Source organism: Saccopteryx leptura, chromosome 8 (assembly GCF_036850995.1).
Source record: "Saccopteryx leptura isolate mSacLep1 chromosome 8, mSacLep1_pri_phased_curated, whole genome shotgun sequence".
Classification (NCBI taxonomy): domain Eukaryota; kingdom Metazoa; phylum Chordata; class Mammalia; order Chiroptera; family Emballonuridae; genus Saccopteryx; species Saccopteryx leptura.
This window is the reverse complement of record NC_089510.1, coordinates 24,280,286-24,302,497: the sequence shown is the minus strand read 5'-3', so window position 1 is coordinate 24,302,497 and position 22,212 is coordinate 24,280,286. Positions and strand designations below refer to the sequence as shown.

The following is a 22,212-nucleotide window of genomic DNA, read 5'->3' as shown; positions in this document are numbered from 1 at the left end:
CAAATCTAATGAACCCCGTTAGCCCAGACATTCAGAACTCAGGCTGAAAAGATGTATATGATGAAAAAGAGGTTATTACACATTTTCTAGAGATGGCTGGCCCATTGGAATAATACTGTCTCTCTATTTTAACAGGCAGGGTAATATGATTAAATTGTTTGAAATAAACAAGTAAAGCGTTTAGCGTAGATGCTAGAAAACAGTAAAAGCCCAAATGTTAGTTGCTGCTGTGTATTATTTTTAGGCATGATCTTTATAATTATCAAGTTCTGATAACAAATGCCTGAAGATCGAAATGACCCTACCACCTCACCCACCTTCACTAGGGACAGTGTTACTGGTTCTGAGGTGGGTACACTTATTCGGATCAGAACAGCAGTTCATTTGCTCTTTTACTGTTACTCTTGAGTTGCTCCATTGTAACAGCAATCAGCAAGTCATCAGAAAAAAAAATCAGTATTAAATATAATTCTTAATATTTAATGAATATCATGATTTCAAGACCCTTGCGACTCAAAATATCAGTGTAGTTGTATAAGTGCAAATGTAAACAGATAAAAGTTATTACCACTAATGTGATTTGAAGCTTAATATATTTATTTTTTGAAGTTCTCCAGTAATCTAAAAAGAAATTTAGAATTGGTGGGAAAGAAAATATAGTATTAAGAAGTGAAATGATTAAATGCTTCCAGTTTGTTGGATATTTTGGGAAAACTACCTTTCAGCCTCTATATGTAGAAATTTTATATCTCTTTCTGGTTATTACATAATATATTTTGTGGTTATTAATGAATTAGTATGGTAGTACATTTGCAATGTAGACATATAAAAGATTTTTATGGCACTATTAGAAATCATATATGCTATATTCCTATTAGGGAAAGGAGATGTGTTATGCTTGGAAAGAGATCATATTCATTCTATTATATTGTTTTGTGACTTAGGATATTTCTTTTTTCGGATTTTAAATAAACGAGTGCTCATTAATAACAAACTTGTTTAAAGCCTATGAGAATGTAAATTAGGCATAATGTCACTAGAGATAACCACTATGAACATTTTGGTGTATTTCTTTAATTTTATGCATTTCCAAGGTTGATTAAAACAGTATATATATATTTTTTTTAAATTTTTATTTATTTATTCATTTATTTTTGTATTTTTCTGAAGTTGGAAACGGGGAGGCAGTCAGACAGACTCCCGCATGCGCCCAACCGGGATCCACCCGGCACGCCCACCAGGGGGCGATGCTCTGCCCATCTGGGGCGTTGCTCTATTGCAACCAGAGCCATTCTAGCACCTGAGGAAGAGGCCATAGAGCCATCCCCAGTGCCCGGGCCAACTTTGCTCCAATGGAGCCTTGGCTGTGGGAAGGGAAGAGAGAGACAGAGAGGAAGGAGAGGGGGAGGGGTGGAGAAGCAGATGGGCGCTTCTCCTGTGTGCCCTGGCCAGGAATCGAACCCGAGACTCCTGCACGCCAGGCCAACGCTCTACCACTGAGCCAGGTGGCCAGGGCCAATATATTTTTTTAATAAGCATTTTGTTTTTAGTGTATGTGACAGAGACAGAGAGAGGGACAGATAGGGACAGACAGGAAGGGAGAGAGATGAGAAGCATCAATTCTTTGTTGCATCACCTTAGTTGTTCATTGATTGCTTTCTCATATGTACCTTGACCAAGGGGCTACAGCAGAGTGAGTGACCCCTTGATCAAGCCAGCGACCTTGGGCTTCAAGCCAGTGGACTTTGGGCTCAAGCCAGTGACCCTGAGCTCAAGCCGGATGAGCCTGCACTCAAGCCTGAGACCTCGGAGTTTCTAATCTGGATCCTTTGCATCCCAATCCGATGCTCTATCCGCTACGCCACTGCCTGGTCGGGCTACAAGCATTTTCTTAAGAATTTTTTATATACATAATTTCTAAAAGTTCCAAATATTTGAATGAGGTTATCATATTGCTCTCACTGTTACTGATAAACATTTTTGATAAACATTTTTGCTCAGGAATCTCTGCACATTTGAGAATCTTTTAATTTTTTATTACATCTTTAGTTTAGGTAGGTTTTAAAATCTTATTAGTTATATTCCTTTTGTAAATTATCTGCTCATGTCCACTTATTCATATTTTTATTTATACTTATATTAAAGATGTTAATTATATCACATTTTCAAGTATTCTCTTAATTTTTCCTACCATCACTTTAAATGTTAAACTATTCTAAAATTTTATGCAGTCAATTGAGATTTTAATTAATTCCTTTGGTATTGGGCTTGGAAATATTTTTGCATAAAGGGAAGCTACTTCTGTCCCCCCCTTTTTTAGTTTGATCTTTAATATTTAACTCATTAATCTATCTAGAATCAATATTATGTATCATGAGAATGTTAATAGATTTCCCTCACCCCATATCAAATAGCTACTGAAATGTAAACAATACTCCACATTGAGTTTTAAGAATAAAAACTGTTATCAGACTGGTTTTAAATCATTGCAGACATGATATAAGAAACTGAGGTGATGCAAATATCAGAAAGTTTATTAGAGTGTTAAAGAGGACTCATCTTTTCTAAAAAATTACTACTCAGCCCTTTTCATTTCCAAAGCAGATAGTCAAATTAATTAACCTGAATAAGAATACACAACAGGGAGACAGTATTCCAGGATATCTTGACTACCTTCTTGATAAGGGTGTAAAGATACTGCTCAGCAGTGATACAGCCATTGGCACAGTCTTGGAAAGATGGTTTCTTTGTGCTAAGGAGCAGAAAAATTTACCCAGCAAGTTCCTCTAGGTTCTTTTATTTGCTGTTTATTCATCATCAGAAGGTGGTAGTCTGATTCCTTTCCTCTAGTAACTAAGAAAATCATAGAGGAGTTTGTCTGCTCTTGCTGTGTGCATATCCACTTATATTTATATATGTGCCTGTATCTCCCCTCAAAATATCAGCACACTTCAATTGGCTTAATTAAAATATCATTTGGTGACCCTGGCTGGTTGGTTCAATGGATAGTGTTGCCCTCACGTGTGGATGTTTGATCCCCAGTTAAGGAACACATGAGAAGTCACCATCTGCTTCTCTTCCCCTTTCTCAGCTAGTGGATTGATTGATTTGAGTATAGGCCCTGTGCTGAGGATAGCTCAGCTGGTCTAAGCACCAGCCTCAGGCACTGAGAATAGCTCGGTTGATTATAAAAAGAAAAAACATTGGCCCCCAATGGGGGTTGCTGAATGGATCCCAGTCAAGCACATGCAGGAGTCTATCTCCCTTCTACTTACTTAAAAAAAAAAATACCATTTGGCACTCAGACTATGCTTAAACTACAAAGCAAATTAATTCACTGTCTAGAATAAGAACTTACTGCTAAACAGAAAAATAATTTTTACATATCTAAGCAAATTTATTGTGAAATCATTTGATCTAAGAGGTGTTTCAGAAGAAGTAAACTTTTATAGACTACCTCCTATGCTGTTTTGTGAATTTTAATATTTACATAAAACATTTCTCAAAAACCTTCATGTTCACATAGAGGTTTATATGTCAAAAGGTAAAAGACAAGCTTTGTAGTAGAACAATCTGATATTGAGAGTATTAGGATGGCAGAAAAACACAAAAGAGAAATCTGCCATCAATGCAAGAGAACAAAGCATAGTTACTGGCAATCTTGGACTTTGACTTCAGGTGAATAGCTACTTAGCGGAGGCTCTCATTTTATTATTTTAAGCTTCCAAAGTGGTGTGTACAAACTCTAGCAGACAACCCACTGGGACTGGGAAGTGAACATAATGACATGTATTTAATCTTTCAAAAAATGTTTAGGGGGATATATGTATGAAATGCAGAATATGCATATGATTGTTTGTTATAGGCTGAAACTTAACTCTTCAAAATTCATATGTTGAAGCCCTTAGCCCACAGTACCTCAGAATGTGACATATTTGGACATAGGGTCTTTCCAGAAGTGATTAAATTAAACGGCCTTCCGATTGGGTCCTAATTCAATCTGACTGATGTCCTTATATAAGTATAAAGAAAAAACTTGGACACATTGAGACATTAGGAGAGAACATACACAGAGAAGAGGCCATGCGAGGACATTAAGATAGGGGTTTATTGGAACTTTCAATAATATCTCAAATGGCTCTGGCCAGTTGACTCAGTGGTAGAGCATTGACACAACATGTAGAAGTCCCAGGTTCGATTAGCAGTCAGGGCACAGAAGAGAAGCAGCCACCTCCTCCCTCTTCTCTCTCTCTTTGTCTCTCTTCTCTTTCCACAGCCATGGCTCGTTTGATTTGAGCATGCTGGCCTCAGGCCCTGAGGATGGCTCGGTGGAGCCTCTGCTTCAGGCACTAAAAATAGCTCAGTTGTGAGCATCAGCCTTAGTTGAGCAGAGCATTGGCCCTGAATGGGGGTTGCTGGGTGAACCCTGGTCAGGGTGTATGTGGGAGTCTGTCTTATCTTCCCTCCTCTCACTTAAATTAATAATAATAATAATAATCTCACATGACACTTTTATTTTTTAAGTCTCTTTTATTTATTAGGATCATTATCAAAGAAAACAAAAAGTTCAACTCTTTCCTTGGGTAGTGCTCTCAAATAATATTTGTTAGAATAAAGATCTGAGAATCTATTTTTAAAAAGTATTATTTTAAAATTAGGTGAAATTAGGATGTATACTTCAAGAATACTATTATAAAAAATACCTCAAAACATATAAATATAGCATTTGTATAGTTAATATTGGTCGAGTAAATCAACTCTATTTTCCAGACACAATATAAACAAAGCATCTATAGAAAAGTATACACTCAATATCATAGTAATTAAAATTCTTAAACAAAAGTTTTAGAAAAATATAAAAAGTTAAAAATTTAGGTTACAAATTCCTAAGAATTCCCCTTCCATGCATATATATCTTACAAAAAATGTTTAAAGTACAGAAATAAAGACTATTAAATGCTAATGGAAGTGCAAGTCCATTGGCTCTTTCTGTGAAAGGTTTTTATTTCAGGAGGATGCCATGAGTAGGGATGTATAAACCAGAGTCTATACTAACTCTTGCTTACTTGGTCCAGAATGCTCATCACATCCGCTGGTCATTTTGCTTCCCTTTTTTTTTTTTAAACCATGAACAACATGGATAGGTAATTATCAGCTCAGTCATATCTTTGGTTATTAATCTCCTTTCTGAGATCACTGTGGTTATCTTGCCCCAGTCCTCAATGTTCAGGATTTTTCTTTTTTGAGAAAAGGTCTTCTAGTACAGTCTGCTGATATTAAGACAGCTCGTCCACAGGACTTGGTTATGAGATCGTGTCCTGAACATCACTGTTAGGTCTGTGTCGCAAAGCCAGGGGAGGCAGCGGCTTCCCATAGAAATCTATGTATACAAGGTGCAACAAAAACACAAAATAGTTATAGTAAATAGATATTTTTACATAGTTAATTACTTTCTAACTAATACCTTAAAAATATTCTGACTTGACAGATGAAGCAACGGGGAATAGAAAAATGAATCAAAATCCAAGAAAATATGAATAAATTCAAAACACAACAATGAACTCTTGATTATAAGTTAATGTCTACTTGATTTAATATAAAGCTGCATCTGATATATACATTATTATTTTTCTTTCCAGTTACACATTCACATTAGAAGAGAACAGGAAACAAATATTCAAATCTATGGCCCCTGTTCCAAGCCCTGATAAGTCAGTGTTTGTACCTTCCATGTTCTTAGCCAATGGCTATTACTTCTAGGTATTTGGGGAGAAGTAATTATTATCTTAATGTTCTGGTAAGTAGGGATCTTTTATAATGATGCTTCAGTATAGTTCAATGATTTAGATCATATGTGATATAAAAAAAAGTCTTATTTTGTATTATATAGTAAATTCCTAGTCCTTCAATATCACAAAACAGCTTATAAACTTAATAACATATCTAAACTTGCAGTAATTATTCTCTCTGGCCTATGCCCTCATAATTATTCTGGAAGCATAGGTGTTCCGATCACTTGAAACAAATATGCTGAAAATGTATTAGGGGCCCATTCCAGTACCACATGTGTCTAGTGTAAGTTTAGCTAAGCTACTCCATGGTTTTGCTGCCTTAGCATTCATTTTGTTTGGCCAACTGGCCTGTGGGGGACCTTAGATAGTAGCCCCTCATGAAAGCACATGCTCTGGCTAGCAGACTGCAGTCATAAGTAAATGTAAGTTCCTGCTGTGACCTCCCAGTGGCCCCTGCGGTCAACACTCTCCCGCCCTTGCCTCCCAGGGCCTTTTCTCAGATAAGCCCAGGGGTAGGATTCAGCCAGTTCACACCGGTTTGGCAGAACTGATACCTACTTTTTTGTTCAGTTTGGCGAACTGGGTGTTAAAAGGGTTCTCTCTAAGGTGGGCGCCTGGGCAGCTGCACAATGTGGAAATCACAAATTTATATTCCTTATTCTTTTTTAATGTTCATCTGCACAACAGCATATTCTAAGTTCCTGCAGTAATGTTCATTCCGTCCACAGGTGAAAAAAACTGCAAGTGAGGATGCCAATCAAGAAGCACTAGGGCCCCGCCCTGGCCGGTTAACTCTGTGAAGAGTGTCGGACGTGCATCAAAGTTGCCTTTCCGATTCCCGGTCAGGGCACACACAGGAACAGCTCATTGTTCCTCTCTCTCTCTCTCTCTCTCTCTCTCTCTCTGTTACCCTTCCTCTCTCTCACTAAAATCAATAAATCTGGTTTGAATGAATCAACACTAGACTTAACTGTTGTCAGATCCTCAAAAATTTTTTTTTAAAAAAGGAAGCAATATGGAAATATCTTAACAAGTTTATTGTTTTTTGTCAGGTATTATTTAATACTTTTTCATTAATATTTTAAAACTCTTTCTTATAACATAATCTACTTTTATGTACCTCTCATTGTTTCTTTTTAAGTGTTGAGAGCATGAGATAATAAACTACCTTTTAGTATATTGTTTTTTTATACTTAAAATGGTTATTAGGGCAGAGAACTGGTTATTAAATTTTGAACCCCACCACTGAATGGAACTTAACAAAACTCCAGTTTTGGTTTGAACTGACCAATCTGGCCTTAGCCTGAGAATAGCAAGTACCTCACCCACAGACCTTCGCCTGACAGAGGCCCGGTCCGGGAGCTCCACCTGCCTGCACGCTGCGTTGAGCACCTCTGCGGAACCCACAGGACATGCCACGTGACCTCCCCCAGGACTGTGCGCAGTCAACTTCTCTGTCGAAATTGCAATTTTCCTTGTGGACTTTCAGAACCCAAGCTCACCATTTGGTATGAAGGGGCTCAACTTAACAAACGTTAGCTTAACAAAAGCATTACAGCATTTAAGGAACTTGAAGTTGCCACTACATCCTAACCTGAAGTAAACAGCTGAACAGACTGAAAAATCAACAATTCTCCTTGGATCCATGAGTCAGGCGGCGGTCAGAGGACAAACCAGCGCCCCCAGTACTGGACTGACAGGCAGGCAAACACAGGAAGTCCCGTCCCAGTTTACTAGAGCAGACGTTCTGAACAGAACCAGCCGAGGGAACCAGTCTCTGGGTAGGAGAACCTGTCAAGGTGCATCTTTTACCCTCCCAAAGTACTATTTATGTCTGCAGTTAATTTTGTATTAGCTCTTTTCCAGACAATTTAAATCATTCTACAACGTAGGTTTTTTTCTTGCCTTCACTGTAAGGACTATAAATAAGCTGATCTAGTGCCCAACTGGTATGATACCCATTTTTATAAACGGTTTCAACACATTTAACATGAAAGATTGAAGAGTAATAATCCTACACACAAAATCTTATCTTTGATCATGCTTTAAGATTTGAAAATATACTTGAGTTTGTCCATTTAATATTTTTTGAATAAGTCTCTGATAAATTTCTCATAGTGTATAATACGTATCAATGAAGTATGTATGGATTGAGTGTTTACAAAGGGAAAACAGACTCTCATTTCTTCTCTGAATGCATGTCTTAGCCATTACACTGAATGAGCTTTACAGACAATAAAAGCAATTAGAAAAGTAGAATCAAAATATTCTCAAGGTAAATGTCTATGATCAAAGAACAAGTAAGAATCTGCCTTAAAAATTCCCATCTCACTGTAACAAATTTTTTCATCACAGTACATTTAGTGCCAAGCCAATTACAGTTAACTTTTAATAATCCACACTAGTTCATCATGTATCTGTCCACCTGCATGAACCAAATGCAAAAAAATGTGTACAAAGTTAGGGTGAAAAGGAGCATGCAATTATAACACTGGCACCTATCAGCATCTCAGATGAAGATCTCATGATAAACCCTAAAAATTATTAAATGTTTTTATTAAAAATTTTAATTTATTATATCTTCTTTTTCCCCTCTATTAATATATATAAACAGAAATGGTCGAGGATGATGTCAGAGTAATGGCGTGGTAGGAAACGATACCGATAAATCTCCCCCAAAACTCAACAAGATCTTCAACCAGAAACAGAAAAACCTATCCTTGGAGCCTAGATGTTTCACAATATACCCGAAGGTATGGTCGAGCGAAAACTTGGCTAAATATATAATCAAACCCCGAAGGAAATAGGGAGTAAGAAATGCTCCGCCTTCCTCACTAACCTAAACAGGGCTGCTTTCACTGGGAACTGAGAATATAGAAACTAAGGCGGGCAAAGGGGGTGAATAGATCCAAGCCATGGCACAAACGGCCGAACCAGGCTGTGGCACGGAGATCCAAGCCGAGGAAAAACTGTTCCTGTGGCAACCCGGGCAATACAAGCTAATACTTGCGCCAAACCCAGACAAAGACAGACAAGTGGGGCAGCCATTCCCCCCCCCATCTCCAGATCGGCGCGCGCAGATAGTGGGCAAGAGATTCCTTCCAAAGCCCTGGGAGTGGGCGCCCGTGTTATCCCACAGAGAGGCAGAGTCAGAGGCCTTTGTGTGGGCTGAAAGCGGAATCTCCGGGCCGCCCCAGCACCCTGGGAAAGCCACCCACGGGGAGGGAGCGAGAGCCAATTCCAACGCTGGAACTTTTCCGTGCGGGCGGGGTTTCACTCAGAGGGTGAGGCGGCGGTCTGATATCTTGGTCTGTGCGAACGGAGAGTGGGCAAGAGATTCTTCCGAGTGCCTCGGCAGTGTGCGCCCATGTTATCCCACAGAGGGGCAGAGTCAGAGGCCTCTGTGCGGGCCAAAAGCGGAATCTCCGAACCGCCCCAGCGCCCTGGGAAAGCCGCGCACGGGGACGGAGCGAGAGCCAATTCCAACACCGGAACTTTTCTGAGCAGGTGGGGATTTCACTCAGAGGGTGAGACTTCCGGCCTGATATCCTGGTCTGCGCGCACAGATAGTGAGCGAGAGTTTCCTCCAACCGCCCCGGGAGTGGGCGCCCGCCCGTGTTACCGGACAGAGTGGCAGAGCCAGAGGTCTTTGAGTGGGCGGAAGCCCCGCCTGATTATGCTAGCAGCTCTGACTGACTGAGCCTTACCCAGAGCCCTGTGCTGAGTGGGAATAGAGTGGGGAGTGGCCAGCTCTTTGAGCCTCTTACTATCCAGGCAGAGGCAGCAGCAACCCCATAGCTGGATTATCAGGCTACTAATTGAGGAAGGAAAGACTAGGAGAAAGGCTCCAGGAACACGGACTCTCTCACTGGTGGAGCCTATAAATGCTAATGAGCCTCGACTGCCAACGAGACTAAAGCACAATACATGACACTGCCATAGAGACTTATCAACTGCAAACCTCTACCTGAGCGTGCCAAAGGGGCAGAACCGGGGGTACAGAGTCACCGACCAGGAAGAGGGAGAGAAAAGAAAAAGCAAGAAGATAACCTCTCAAAATCAAGAATAATCCACAGACTTTATAACCTATCCCATTTTATTATATTTGTTCATTTGTTTCTCTTATCTTCATTCTTGATTTTTTTTTTCCTCCTCCAATTTGGTTGTTTAACTCTCTACCGGTCTTACTCTTTCCTCTCCTTGAACTACACTACCCATAAGTGTTACATCTCCCATTATCTTTTCTTTCCTCTTCCTTTCTCTATATGAGGGTTGCACTCCAAAACCCTTAACTCTCTCTCTCTCTCTTTTTTCTTTTTTCATCTTTTAGTGGTTCCCTCTTTTTATTCTCTCTCTCTCTTTCTTTTCTCCCTCTATATTAGTTTCTTCCTTTCTCCTTTACGTCTCCTCTCATTCAAACCTCAATAACAAACACATTATCTTATCTGGGACTCAAACTTATGTTTGTGGCATTTTTGGGGTTTTTTTACTTCACCTTTTTAACTCACTAGCAGTGCTCCCATCCCTAGCTCTCCATTTTATCTAGTTCTTGTTCCACTAAATAGTAATTTTTTAATTTGTCCCCCCATTTTCCTGTTTTCCTCTTATTCCTCTCATCATAACTCTTAGTCAACCAACACCTAAAAGCAAATCATTTTATTCTTGACCCAAATTTCTTCCTTATTTGCTTTTTGTGGGTCCATACCCCCCCTTTTTTTTCTTTTTTTCTTTTTTTTTGCCCCTTTATTACTTCTCCCCAATTCAGGCCCTCCATTACAGGCATTGTTTGTTCTATTTAGTACCATATAATTCACAGTTCACCACAAGATTTTCTCAAGAAAGAGGGGAGAGGAGAGGAGAGGAAAAAAGGGGGGGGGGAATAATTTCCTTTTTTAAAAAAATTTTTATTTTATTTTTCTTTATTTAATTATTAATTTAAAAAAATAACTCTTTTCGATTTTTTATTTTTTTAACTTTTTATTCTTTATTAAATCTCATTAATACTATCAACAAAACCACCCTCAGATGCCATTAAGGAAGAGAAAATCGAATAACATGGATACAAAAGAAAGAGAGGTAACACAGATAGATGAGGAAAAATCTATGGAGAAAAAATTTAATATATTGGAAACCTTAGAGTTAAACGACAGAGAATTTAAAATAGAAATCCTAAAAATACTCAGAGATATACAAGAAAACACAGAAAGGCAATTTAGGGAGCTCAGAAAACAACTCAATGAACACAAAGAATATATTTCAAACAACAGCTCAGATAAGGGCCTAATATCCAAAATATACAAAGAACTCATAAAACTCAACAACAAACAAACAAACAATTCAATAAAAAAATGGGAAGAGGACATGAACAGACACTTCTCCCAGGAAGAAATACAAATGACCAACAGATATATGAAAAGATGCTCATCTTCTTTAGTTATTAGAGAAATGCAAATCAAAACTGCAATGAGATACCACCTCACACCTGTTAGATTAGCTATTATTAACAAGACAGGTAATAGCAAGTGTTGGAGAGGCTGTGGAGAAAAAGGAACCCTCATACACTGTTGGTGGGAATGTAAAGTAGTACAACCATTATGGAAGAAAGTATGGTGGTTCCTCAAAAAACTGAAAATAGAACTACCTTATGACCCAGCAATCCCTCTACTGGGTATATACCCCAAAAACTCAGAAACATTGATACGTAAAGACACATGCAGCCCCATGTTCATTGCAGCATTGTTCACAGTGGCCAGGACATGGAAACAACCAAAAATCCCGTCAATAGATGACTGGATAAAGAAGATGTGGTACATATATACTATGGAATACTACTCAGCCGTAAGAAATGATGACATCGGATCATTTACAGCAAAATGATGGGAGCTTGATAACATTATACGAAGTGAAATAAGTAAATCAGAAAAAAAGAAGAACTGCAATATTCCATACTTAGGTGGGACATAAAAGTGAGACTAAGAGACATTGATAAGAGTGTGGTGGTTACAGGGGGGGGGGGGGAGGGAGAGGGAAAGGGGGAGGGGGAGGGGCACAAAGAAAACTAGATAGAAAGTGACAGAGGACAATCTGACTTTGGGTGATGGGTATGCAACATAATTGAACGACAAGATAACCTGGACATGTTATCTTTGAATATATGTATCCTGATTTATTGATGTCGCCCCATTAAAAAAATAAAATTATTTTAAAAAAAATTAAAAAAAATAAAAAAATAAAAAGAAATGGTCGTACACTGTTTTTTAACCCAGCTTAGTATACTCTGACTTAAAGTTTATGAAAAAAATAATAAAGATATTTTTAACATTTATGAAGTGATAGTGGTTTATTCTCTGCTATGGAAGCTAAATTTATTAATATAAACTGAAAATAGGAATATGGCGGTATTAACCTTAAGTTATTATAATTCTTTCTGAGAAGTTCTAATTTTTTTTTAAAAAGCAAGGTAAAACAGAAACAACCTTCTCAGCCCGTGTGTGTGTGTGTGTGTGTGTGTGTGTGAAAGACAGAGACTCAGAGGGACAGATAGGGACAGACAAACAGACAGGAAGGAGAGAGATGAGAAGCATCAATTCTTTGTTGTGGCACCTTAGTTGTTCACTGACTGCTTTCTCATATGTGCGTTGACTGGGGGTCTACAGCAGAGTGAGGGACCCTTTGCTCAGCCCAGCAACCATGGGCTCAAGCTGGTGAGCCTTGCTCAAACCAGATAAGCCGACAGTCAAGCCAGCGATCTTGGGGTCTCGAACCTGGGTCCTCCGTGTCACACTCCAATGCTCTATCCATTGCGCCACCGCCTGGACAGGCCTAGGCCATTTTCAACCTCTTTTTTCACTTGCCCGTAACTAAAGGTTCCCCACAGATGCTACCATTAGTTATTTGCTCCTCATTCTAGACACTTTCTCTCAGAAACAGGAAACTATCATTTTCTCAACTGCATTCATTCAGTAAACAATTTCAGAGCATCTGTCCCAGGCAGAGCACTCCTATTGTGTGATGACAACTGAAAGGAAAACTCAACCTACATACCCTCCACATACCTAGGTCCTTTACTTTCTTCTGAGCTCCAGAATCTTACTTGTACTGGGCGACAGACATTTCAAATAGGTAAGCCTTCAGACACCTGCAAAGCAGGTTTTCTTCTCGTGTATTTTCAGTCTTACAGGTAGCACCAACCTTCCAGCCCCTTGAGCCGTGTCACTCTCTATTCCTCCCCCTCGGCCTATAGATCCATTCATTAAATATTACCTATTGTAATCGTTAAGATATTCGTTGCATACATTTTTTTACTCTCCACTCCAATTTCCACTTCTCACTCTGCCTACTGCAACAGCCTCCTAGCTGGGATCCTTTCTTATCTCAGGTGTGGCCACCATCAAGTCTACAGGTCACATTGTGTCAAAAGTAGTTCTTCTAAACAACAAATCTAGTAACACTATTTCCCTGCTAAAAATTTATAGTGTCTTTTGTAAAATTATAGCAAGTTCAGACATCTTAACATATATGTGAGGGCATTCAGAATCTTTCCCTAAACTGTAATTCCAGTTTTGACACTCTCTTCAACTTGAAATTTCTTCTCTTATTCATTCTACCCACATGAACACATGCTCCAGTAACTTTATGCTACTTTCCAAATACCCACTGTCCTTTCCACCCTCTCTGCCTTTGAAACTACTGTGTATTCTGCTGAAGACGCTTCTCTTTCTTAAAAGCCCAGTTCTAAATCCACTTTCACTATCCCTCCAGTTCGTGCACAGCATTACAGTTCTACAGCACAGAACTTATCACTGTATGTAAACTGTCACAGAGTAAAGGAAGCTGAAATTGGTCTTCTTTATTAGACTAGGATCCCCAGAAAGGAAGAATTTATGTCTTACTCCTCTTGTTATCACCAAAGTTTTAGGTGGTATCAAATACGAAATAGTAGTTCACTGGATACCTGATTCAGTAAGAGAAAAAAATGTCATAGGAGATATTAATATTTTCTATATATACCTGTTTGTCTATATATACATAATACACACACACACATGCACACATATATTTTGTGACAGAAAAAGAGAGAGACAGAGAGGAGGCCAGATGGGGCAGACAGACAGGGACAGACAGACAGGAAGGGAGAGAGATGAGAAACATCAATTCTTTTTGTGGCTCCTTAGTTGTTCATTGATTGCTTTCTCATATGTGCCTTGACCAGAGGGGGTGGGGCTACAGCAGAGAGAGTGACCCCTTGCTCAAGCCAGCAACCTTGGGCTCAAGCCAATGACAATGGGATCATGTCTATGATTCAATGCTCAAGCCAGTGACCCCGTGCTCAAGCTGGTGACCTTGGGGTTTCAAACCCGGGTCCTCTGTGATCCAGTCCAATGCTCTATCCACTGTGCAACCGCCTGGTCAGGTTAAACATATATATTAACGTTACCTAATTTGTCTAATAACATACTGAATATTTAAACTGATAATGAATTCAAATACAATTTCAGAGTATAATAAAATAGAAACTAACCTATTAACAGTCAATAAAAGTATTGTGACAGAATCAGTCAACTAGATGTGATTTCACTGTAATTCTGATATAGCCTAAGGACAAACTTTTCTGTCTCTAGAAATGAAATCTTTCAACTTTAGGAATGATTATGAAGAGCTATTTAATTATCGGCCTACAGTATTCTAAAAAAGAAAGAAAATAGCAGATTTATATTTATATAATTTTTGAATAAGGGCATTATATAGAGTTGGATATAATTTCAAATTATATGGTAAAGCTTTTCTAAGATTAAACTTCTGACTTTTTTTTTCCCTAATAAACTAGTCTCCTTAGGAAACCAAGCTCTAGATTCAGTAAACAAAGCCGTCAGAAAGCAAACTGGAGGTTACTGATAGAGAAATTCATTGAGCTAGAATATAATATATATTATCCTTTTGCATACTGGAAATACTTTATGAAAAGAATTTGGGCTGACGGTCTAAAATGAGGACTCCTGTGTACAAGGCAGTCCTCTACTCCCAACAGTCCTTTCTTCAGTTTTCCAGCTGTGGAGTTCTAAAGCCATATATTGGCTGGACTGTATACCTCATGTTAACTACATACAAAGAAATTTATTTGGGGGCAATAAAACCATCAGTAATCTTCTATATTAAGCTGCACTTTATCTGGTATCCTTGAGTGGTTTCTGATTCTACAACTGTGTTGTTGATCATCTTTACTTCATTTTAATATATATTTAGCACCTTGGTGTCCTTCTAGAAGCAGAGAAAGAGCAATCATATGGCATCATTGAGTATACTGAGCACACACATGTAAAACGATGCAGTTTCAAGCATCATAATTGTAATGTCAAGTTCATTTAAATGGCTGGAAAGCCTTTCGCTTTGCATTACTATTTACATAAATATTTAACAGGTAAACACAAGCTATGATTATTTTTATCTCTGTATTCTAAGGTAAATGTCAATTCAAATTATTTAGAGGCAAATGGCACTTAAGAATAAAATTAAGTAAATAGAAAAAAAAATGACATATAATGAAAAAGGATAGCTTTGGATCTGAAAGGCTTCCAGAAATAAAACTTTAGTAATGAGGTAAAGAAAAGTGCAGGTAATATGTATAGATATTTAAAACTGATCCTTTTGCATTACCATTATGACGTGTTTCACCAAGAGGCTCAAGTTTTGGAAGTCTAGTGACTTTGGGTGTTCCCCAGCCAACTAAAAAAAACAGAAACATTTAAAACACTGTTAAAGAATGCCTCTTCAAGTTGGTCGAGAGGATCCCTCCCTAGGCAGGAACGTATATAACATTTGATGTCAATTAATATATACTGAATGACAAAATACTAAATAACCATAAGCCCATTTTAAATGACTTCTATTTAAGAATGTCACTATGGGCTGGTAACATTTACTTTAAATTTTTATTTACCTTTAGTTAAAAATATATGCATCTTCACCACCTCAATAAATAAGTTTAGGCTATTATTGTAACCCCTAGAAGAGGCTACAAGAAATGTTTACTTATTAAATGGAATATTAGAAATGAGTCTTCAAATAATTCTCAAACCAAAATGTTACCATAAAGCCTTCTAGGAGGGCTAAAAGGTCACTATAAACATATACATTTAGATCTTTTTTTTTTTTTTTTTTTTTTTTTTTTTCTTTTTTCTGAAGCTGGAAACGGGGAGAGACAGTCAGACAGACTCCCGCATGCGCCCGACCGGGATCCACCCGGCACGCCCACCATGGGGCGACGCTCTGCCCACCAGGGGGCGATGCTCTGCCCATCCTGGGCGTCGCCATATTGCGACCAGAGCCACTCTAGCGCCTGGGGCAGAGGCCACAGAGCCATCCCCAGCGCCCGGGCCATCTTTGCTCCAATGGAGCCTTGGCTGCGGGAGGGGAAGAGAGAGACAGAGAGGAAAGTGCGGCGGAGGGGTGGAGAAGCAAATGGGCGCTTCTCCTGTGTGCCCTGGCCGGGAATCGAACCTGGGTCCTCCGCACGCTAGGCCGACGCTCTACCGCTGAGCCAACCGGCCAGGGCTCATTTAGATCTTTATTGAGCACATACAGTACACAAGGCATTCCGCTTACTGCTGAGAAATTACTCACATTTTTTATGCAAGGAGTATGTCCCAGTCAGTGCTTTACATGAAGCATTCCATTTAATCCCCGTAACAACTTAAAAGGTCAATGTGTATGTTGAAAATATAATGAAAAAACTCACAAATCTTGGTTTTAAATGTTAACTTTCAGGATGAAAGATGCAATTTTTTAGAAGCTCATTTTAGCCATCTAGTCATTAAACTTGAATTTCTTTTAGCAATCTGTGCACTGATATTTAAAGAAAGATTTGAATCCATTCTGGAAGTGCCTGAGTAAGGTTTTTTAAATCACTTTTTACTTAATTTTTACCTTTATAAAACATTTTTTATGGTTAAAGAAAGCAATAGATACATATGTTGATAAATTTCAAACAAAATGGAACAAACAACTCTTTTCAGAAATTCACAAGATAATGAATATACTAGATAAAAACTATACAAGTTTTCATTTTTGTATTCATTGTTTAAAGCAATATTTCTAAATTCAGTATCAATATCAAATTACTCACCAGGGGGAGGAGGCGGGGGTGGTGGGCTCTTAGGAGTGGTGTCATCGGTACTAACGGGTTCCACACGATGACTCCTTTTTATTCTTAGTTTCTTAGTTTTCTTTTTACTGTTATCTATAAAAATATAAGCATATTTGTTTGGAAAAAAATTAATTTCTACAATAAAAATGAAGAATATAACCAGAATACTGATATTATCATTACTACAAAAATGTATCTTCAATTTAAATTTAAAATTATTACCAGTAACAAAATATGAACTTGTTTTCACTACAAATTATATTTTTAAACAATTGTTTATTGAATGATTAATTAATATGATACAAACAACAAAAACCCTACATTCTAAGTTCTGAGAGGTTATTCAGAATACAAAAAAATTTTCACATTTCCAAAAGTAACATATTATTTCAAATGTCATTATTAAGTAAATATTTTTTAATTGCAACAACTTCCATAAAACTTAGAATGGCTTGGAGAAAGAGGTATTGATTTGTCTCAGTAGAACATATATATCTATATCTATATATCTATATCCATATCTATACCTATTATACACACACACACACACACACACACACACACACACATATTTACATTCTAGGGATAAACTGTCCAAAAATAATTATTTAAAATGTAAAAAAGACCTCAATCATACCTAAGCACATTACCCATTAAAATAACCGCCAAATAAGATACGCTTAATATAAATACAGGGTGTGGCAAAAGTAGGTTTACAGTTGTTCATATGAAATATAATAAAATAAATAATACAAGAATAAACTCTTTGTTCCGTGTACTCATAACTAAACCCACCCTGTACATAAAACCAAAATTCACAATAGATGTTGAAGAACTGAATTTGTGTTCTTTTAAAAATTAACTACTTACAGATTCTCACTTAAGCACTTAACATTTTTAGGACATCTATGTTGTTAACATGTAGACTTTAAAAACGTAAGCCAAGATGGCATAGTGGTTAATAATCAAACATAAAAGTTACTGAAATATTTTCACTGACAATTCCAATCTAAATTTCTATACTATGTAATACATTTTCTAAAATGGGAATTATCTGTTACTTAAGAAACAGTCTACCTCTATGAAACCAACTGAGCAATGAGAAATACAAACATATTTAGAAACAATCAATTAGTGTCATTTGACCCATTTTACTCCAGAGAGAGACAAGACATCTCTTTACAGCTGGAGTGGTAAACTTTCCAGCTGGGAGAAAGGAAAGACAGTCTCATTACCACATGGCTCGTTAGCTTGGCAGCAGCTCAGGGTCATAGAAGAGCATAAAAGATAAAGCAGATGATCTGAGCTGGGGTCTCAGCCCACCCACAGACAAGATGTATGATCTGAAATATGTTATTCAACCTCTCCAAGTCCCCGGCTTTCTATTCTATATAAATGGAAATAATATACCCTCGCATTGTTATGTTAAATAGCATAATGCTGTGTTGTGTTAAATACGTAATATAAGGCATATGAAACCATGTTCTAAATTATAAAATGTGTTAATTATAATAATAGTTATATAAAAGACTACCTTAGATCATCCTGCACTTTATTTTCAAATAATGTATTTGTGTTAGAGTTCTTTCAATATACTGAGAGGCTACTTTAATTCTACTTTCTGTTTAACTCTGACAGAACTATCATATATGGGTATGAATATGGCTTAACTTCCCAGGTTACAAATGTAGAACTCTCAAATCCAATTATTTTTTATACAGCAAAATATACACGCTAGCTAATCTGAACCCCAAGGACTGAGATCTTATTTTCATAAACTTTTGGATACTGGGTAAAAATTCTTATATACAATGGGACCATATTGCTAACAAAGAAAGGCAAGGAAGTAATAACTATTAGGTAGCTCCCATGTGTCATGCCCATGCTAGAACATTGTAAAGATTTTTTTTTATTATTATACATGACCCTAAAATCCTTGTAAACCATTATGCTTATTTTCATTTTAGCGATAAGGGAGACTGAAGAACATGATATAATAAAACAAATAGCTAGTAGATGGGAAAGTCAGGGTTCTATCCCAGGTTCTCAGATTCCAGACACAGGCTTTTGGGATCTTTATGATACCAAAAGAATACACTTCCCTTTAATTACATAACCACTTCAAACTAGGAAAGCAATTATGAATTGAAAATTTTATATGATATTAAAATAAGAGGAAAATGGCTATTTGATAAGACTTAAAAAATGTTCAACTGAGTGCATCCTACAGAAATAGCATGTCAATAAAGGTAACGATGCTGAACTAACAAAAACCTCAAAAAGCTTTAAAGGTATTAAACACATTCCAAGGACTCCTGGGGCTATACTATATTCCAAATTTATCATAATAAATTTAAAATTTTCTGCTGAAATTCTTCTAAGTTACAAAAGACTACTACATCACAAGGCCTCGTGAATAAAAAACATTAGCAAACTGATTGAGTAACTAAAGACCATGATAAATACTGCATTTGGAGACAGAAAAAATATTTTCATCAAAATAACCATGACAAATAAAAGAAGTATAATTATGCTATGGAGATATATATATATATTTGTATATCTATTCATTTAATAACTAAATTTATCACCTGATTCTGATGATGGCTGGTCGGTCTCATCTTCATTCTCCAACTGCTGGGTTAACGCTTCCTTGTAATTGTCTACTGTTCCAAAGTCATTGTTTTTTTGGCTACAGTCACTGATCTGGCTCTGTGTCTTTATCTGGTCAGGCTCCGTTTTATATTTCAGGGGGCAGTCATTACAGACTTTCTCCATATTTTGTCTCCTTTTCTCGTTTTCAAGTTTTTTTTCATTCTAATAAAAATGGAATACATCACCTTTAATATCAGTTGTATCTCAGATCATTATAAGGGAAAAATCAAATAATCCAAGATCATTCTGTAACTTTGGGGAACTGTGATTATTTCCACTAAAAATTATTTGTTAAAGACATCACTGTAACATGCTAATTGCCAAACATTCAGAAAACATGGTATGAAAGAGGAAAACAAATATTACTAGTAGTTCCACAATCTAGAGATGACCGCTGCTTGGTGTACATTCACGAAGGGATGCTTTTCTTTGCCTACTGCACACGTACAGGCATGCACCATCCACAAACATGCGCAAATGTGGTACTGTTTCTAGAGGTACATATTTACGCATTTGTAATTTAAAAATAACTGAGGTTTTTAAGAATATAGTTCTTTCCTTAGAATAGTCACTGACACGTTGTAAAGTATTAGCTGTTAAATGTCATATGTGTTAGCTATGATTACTTTTACCAATTATCAGTTTGAATAGTTATAACTTATTTTACCAATTCCCAATCAATGAATATAGAGGTTACTTTTAATTTTTCACAACTAAAAGAAACATAACTATTGAATTAGTTCTTTAGCATAAACTCCTAACATTAGAATTGTTGGTAATGGGTAAGCACATGTTAAAATGTGACACACTACCAACTTCTCTTCAGAAAAATTAAAGTCAACTTATACCCCAAGCAAAGGTTGAGTGTATTTCCCCACACCTTTTCAGTGGTGTATATCATAACCACTTTTATATCTCTGTCAAACTAATAAATGTTTTTACCACAGTATTAGTTTATAGGTGTCCCCAAACTACGGCCCACAGGCTGCATGCAGCCCCCTGAGGCCATTTATCCAGCCCCGCCACACTTCGGAAGGGGCACCTCTTTCATTGGTGGTCAGTGAGAGGAGCACTGTATGTGGCGACCCTCCAACGGTCTGAGGGACAGTGAACTGGCCCCCTGTGTAAAAAGTTTGGGGACCCCTGGTTTAACATGTGGTTTTTACTACTACTTATCACTATAAAAATGAACTATTAAATAATGTTACTGACATTTTTATTGTTTCTTTAGAGAATTACATATGGTAACCCAATATCCAGTTTCCTATTTGATTTTCATTATTTTCATAGTAATTTTTAAGGGTTCTTTATTTGTCCTGTCTCAAATATAAATATTTCTCATTAGGGTTTGCTTGGCCTTTAACTTTGTAGAAGAGCTCTTTAAAAACTGAATATACTGGCCCTGGCCGGTTGGCTCAGCAGTAGAGCGTGGGCCTGGCGTGCGGGGGAGTTCGATTCCCGGCCAGGGCACATAGGAGAAGCGCCCATTTGCTTCTCCACCCCCCCTCCTTCCTCTCTGTCTCTCTTTCCCCTCCCGCAGCCAAGGCTCCATTGGAGCAAAGATGGCCCGGGCGCTGGGGATGGCTCCTTGGCCTCTGCCCCAGGCGCTAGAGTGGCTCTGGTCCCAGCAGAGCAATGCCCGGAGGGGCAGAGCATCGCCCCCTGGTGGGCAGAGCGCCCCTGGTGGGCGTGCCGGGTGGATCCTGGTCGGGCGCATACGGGAGTCTGTCTGACTGTCTCTCCCCGTTTCCAGCTTCAGAAAAATACAAAAAAAAAACTGAATATACTAAGGTCTACCTATTTTCACTTCATGATTTGTAGCTTGATTGTCCTGCTTTGAACATTTTTCTTCCTCCACATATATATAACTGTTTAACTATATTATGTGCTAGTATTTTTAAGGCTTTATTTTTAATACATTTAAGTCTTCTGGGATTTAATTTGGTATATACAGTGCTTGATAATTTTATTTTATTACAAAATGATTGCTCAGGGGTCCCAACATCCTCTTCTCCCAGATTTGAAATGACACCTTTATCTTATACAAAAAATTCAGACATCATTAGGTTTATTCCATATCTATCAATGTTCCATTGAGCTCTCTGTTCTGGAACCAATACCTTACCATTTTTATCAGCTGTTTTAAAAATCAAAGGGATATAAAAATCTTCTCTAAAATGCAAACATTTTAGAGGAGAAATTTTGTGGGGAAAAAAAGAAAATATGCTTGGCTTAAAGGAGACTGTATAAGTAATCTGTTTTCATTTGTTTCATTTCTTTACTAATCGTCTTCTTGAAATTACTATAGCTTAAATGCATAATAAGTGCACTTTCCCCATGCCAATTATTGATTCAGGCATTTTCAATATAAGGTCTACTATTCTGTACACCAGTATTGCTCACATCTTTATTCAATGAGAAACACAATGTTGGTGGAAGCACTAAGGACTCTGCTAAGTCATCATGGTACTATGAAATAACAGGTCATTATTTACAAGGTCAATTCTTTACACATATAAATTAATGTTTTCAAGTGAAAAGTCAAACTTGACTTCCTTCTTTCCCACCAATATTTTTAAAAGACCATAAAACAAAACTTGACAAAAATAATATTTAATAAGA

The 22,212-nt window shown here is 37.5% G+C and overlaps 1 protein-coding gene across 3 annotated transcripts in view; it reads right to left on the bottom strand.

The window, feature by feature from the left end:
- Positions 1-5,144: 5,144 nt before the first annotated feature.
- The window catches only part of ARL13B (ADP ribosylation factor like GTPase 13B), a 78,457-nt gene continuing 61,389 nt past the window's right edge, over positions 5,145-22,212 (bottom strand). For all 3 annotated transcript variants that reach the window (XM_066347577.1, XM_066347578.1, XM_066347580.1), the window contains 4 exons: positions 19,527-19,752; positions 16,915-17,028; positions 15,447-15,515; positions 5,145-5,380 (listed from right to left, as the gene is read on the bottom strand). In XM_066347577.1, coding sequence (XP_066203674.1) covers positions 5,304-5,380; positions 15,447-15,515; positions 16,915-17,028; positions 19,527-19,752 — 486 coding nt within the window. In that variant the 3' untranslated portion in view covers positions 5,145-5,303. The remainder of the gene's footprint in view (positions 5,381-15,446; positions 15,516-16,914; positions 17,029-19,526; positions 19,753-22,212) is intronic.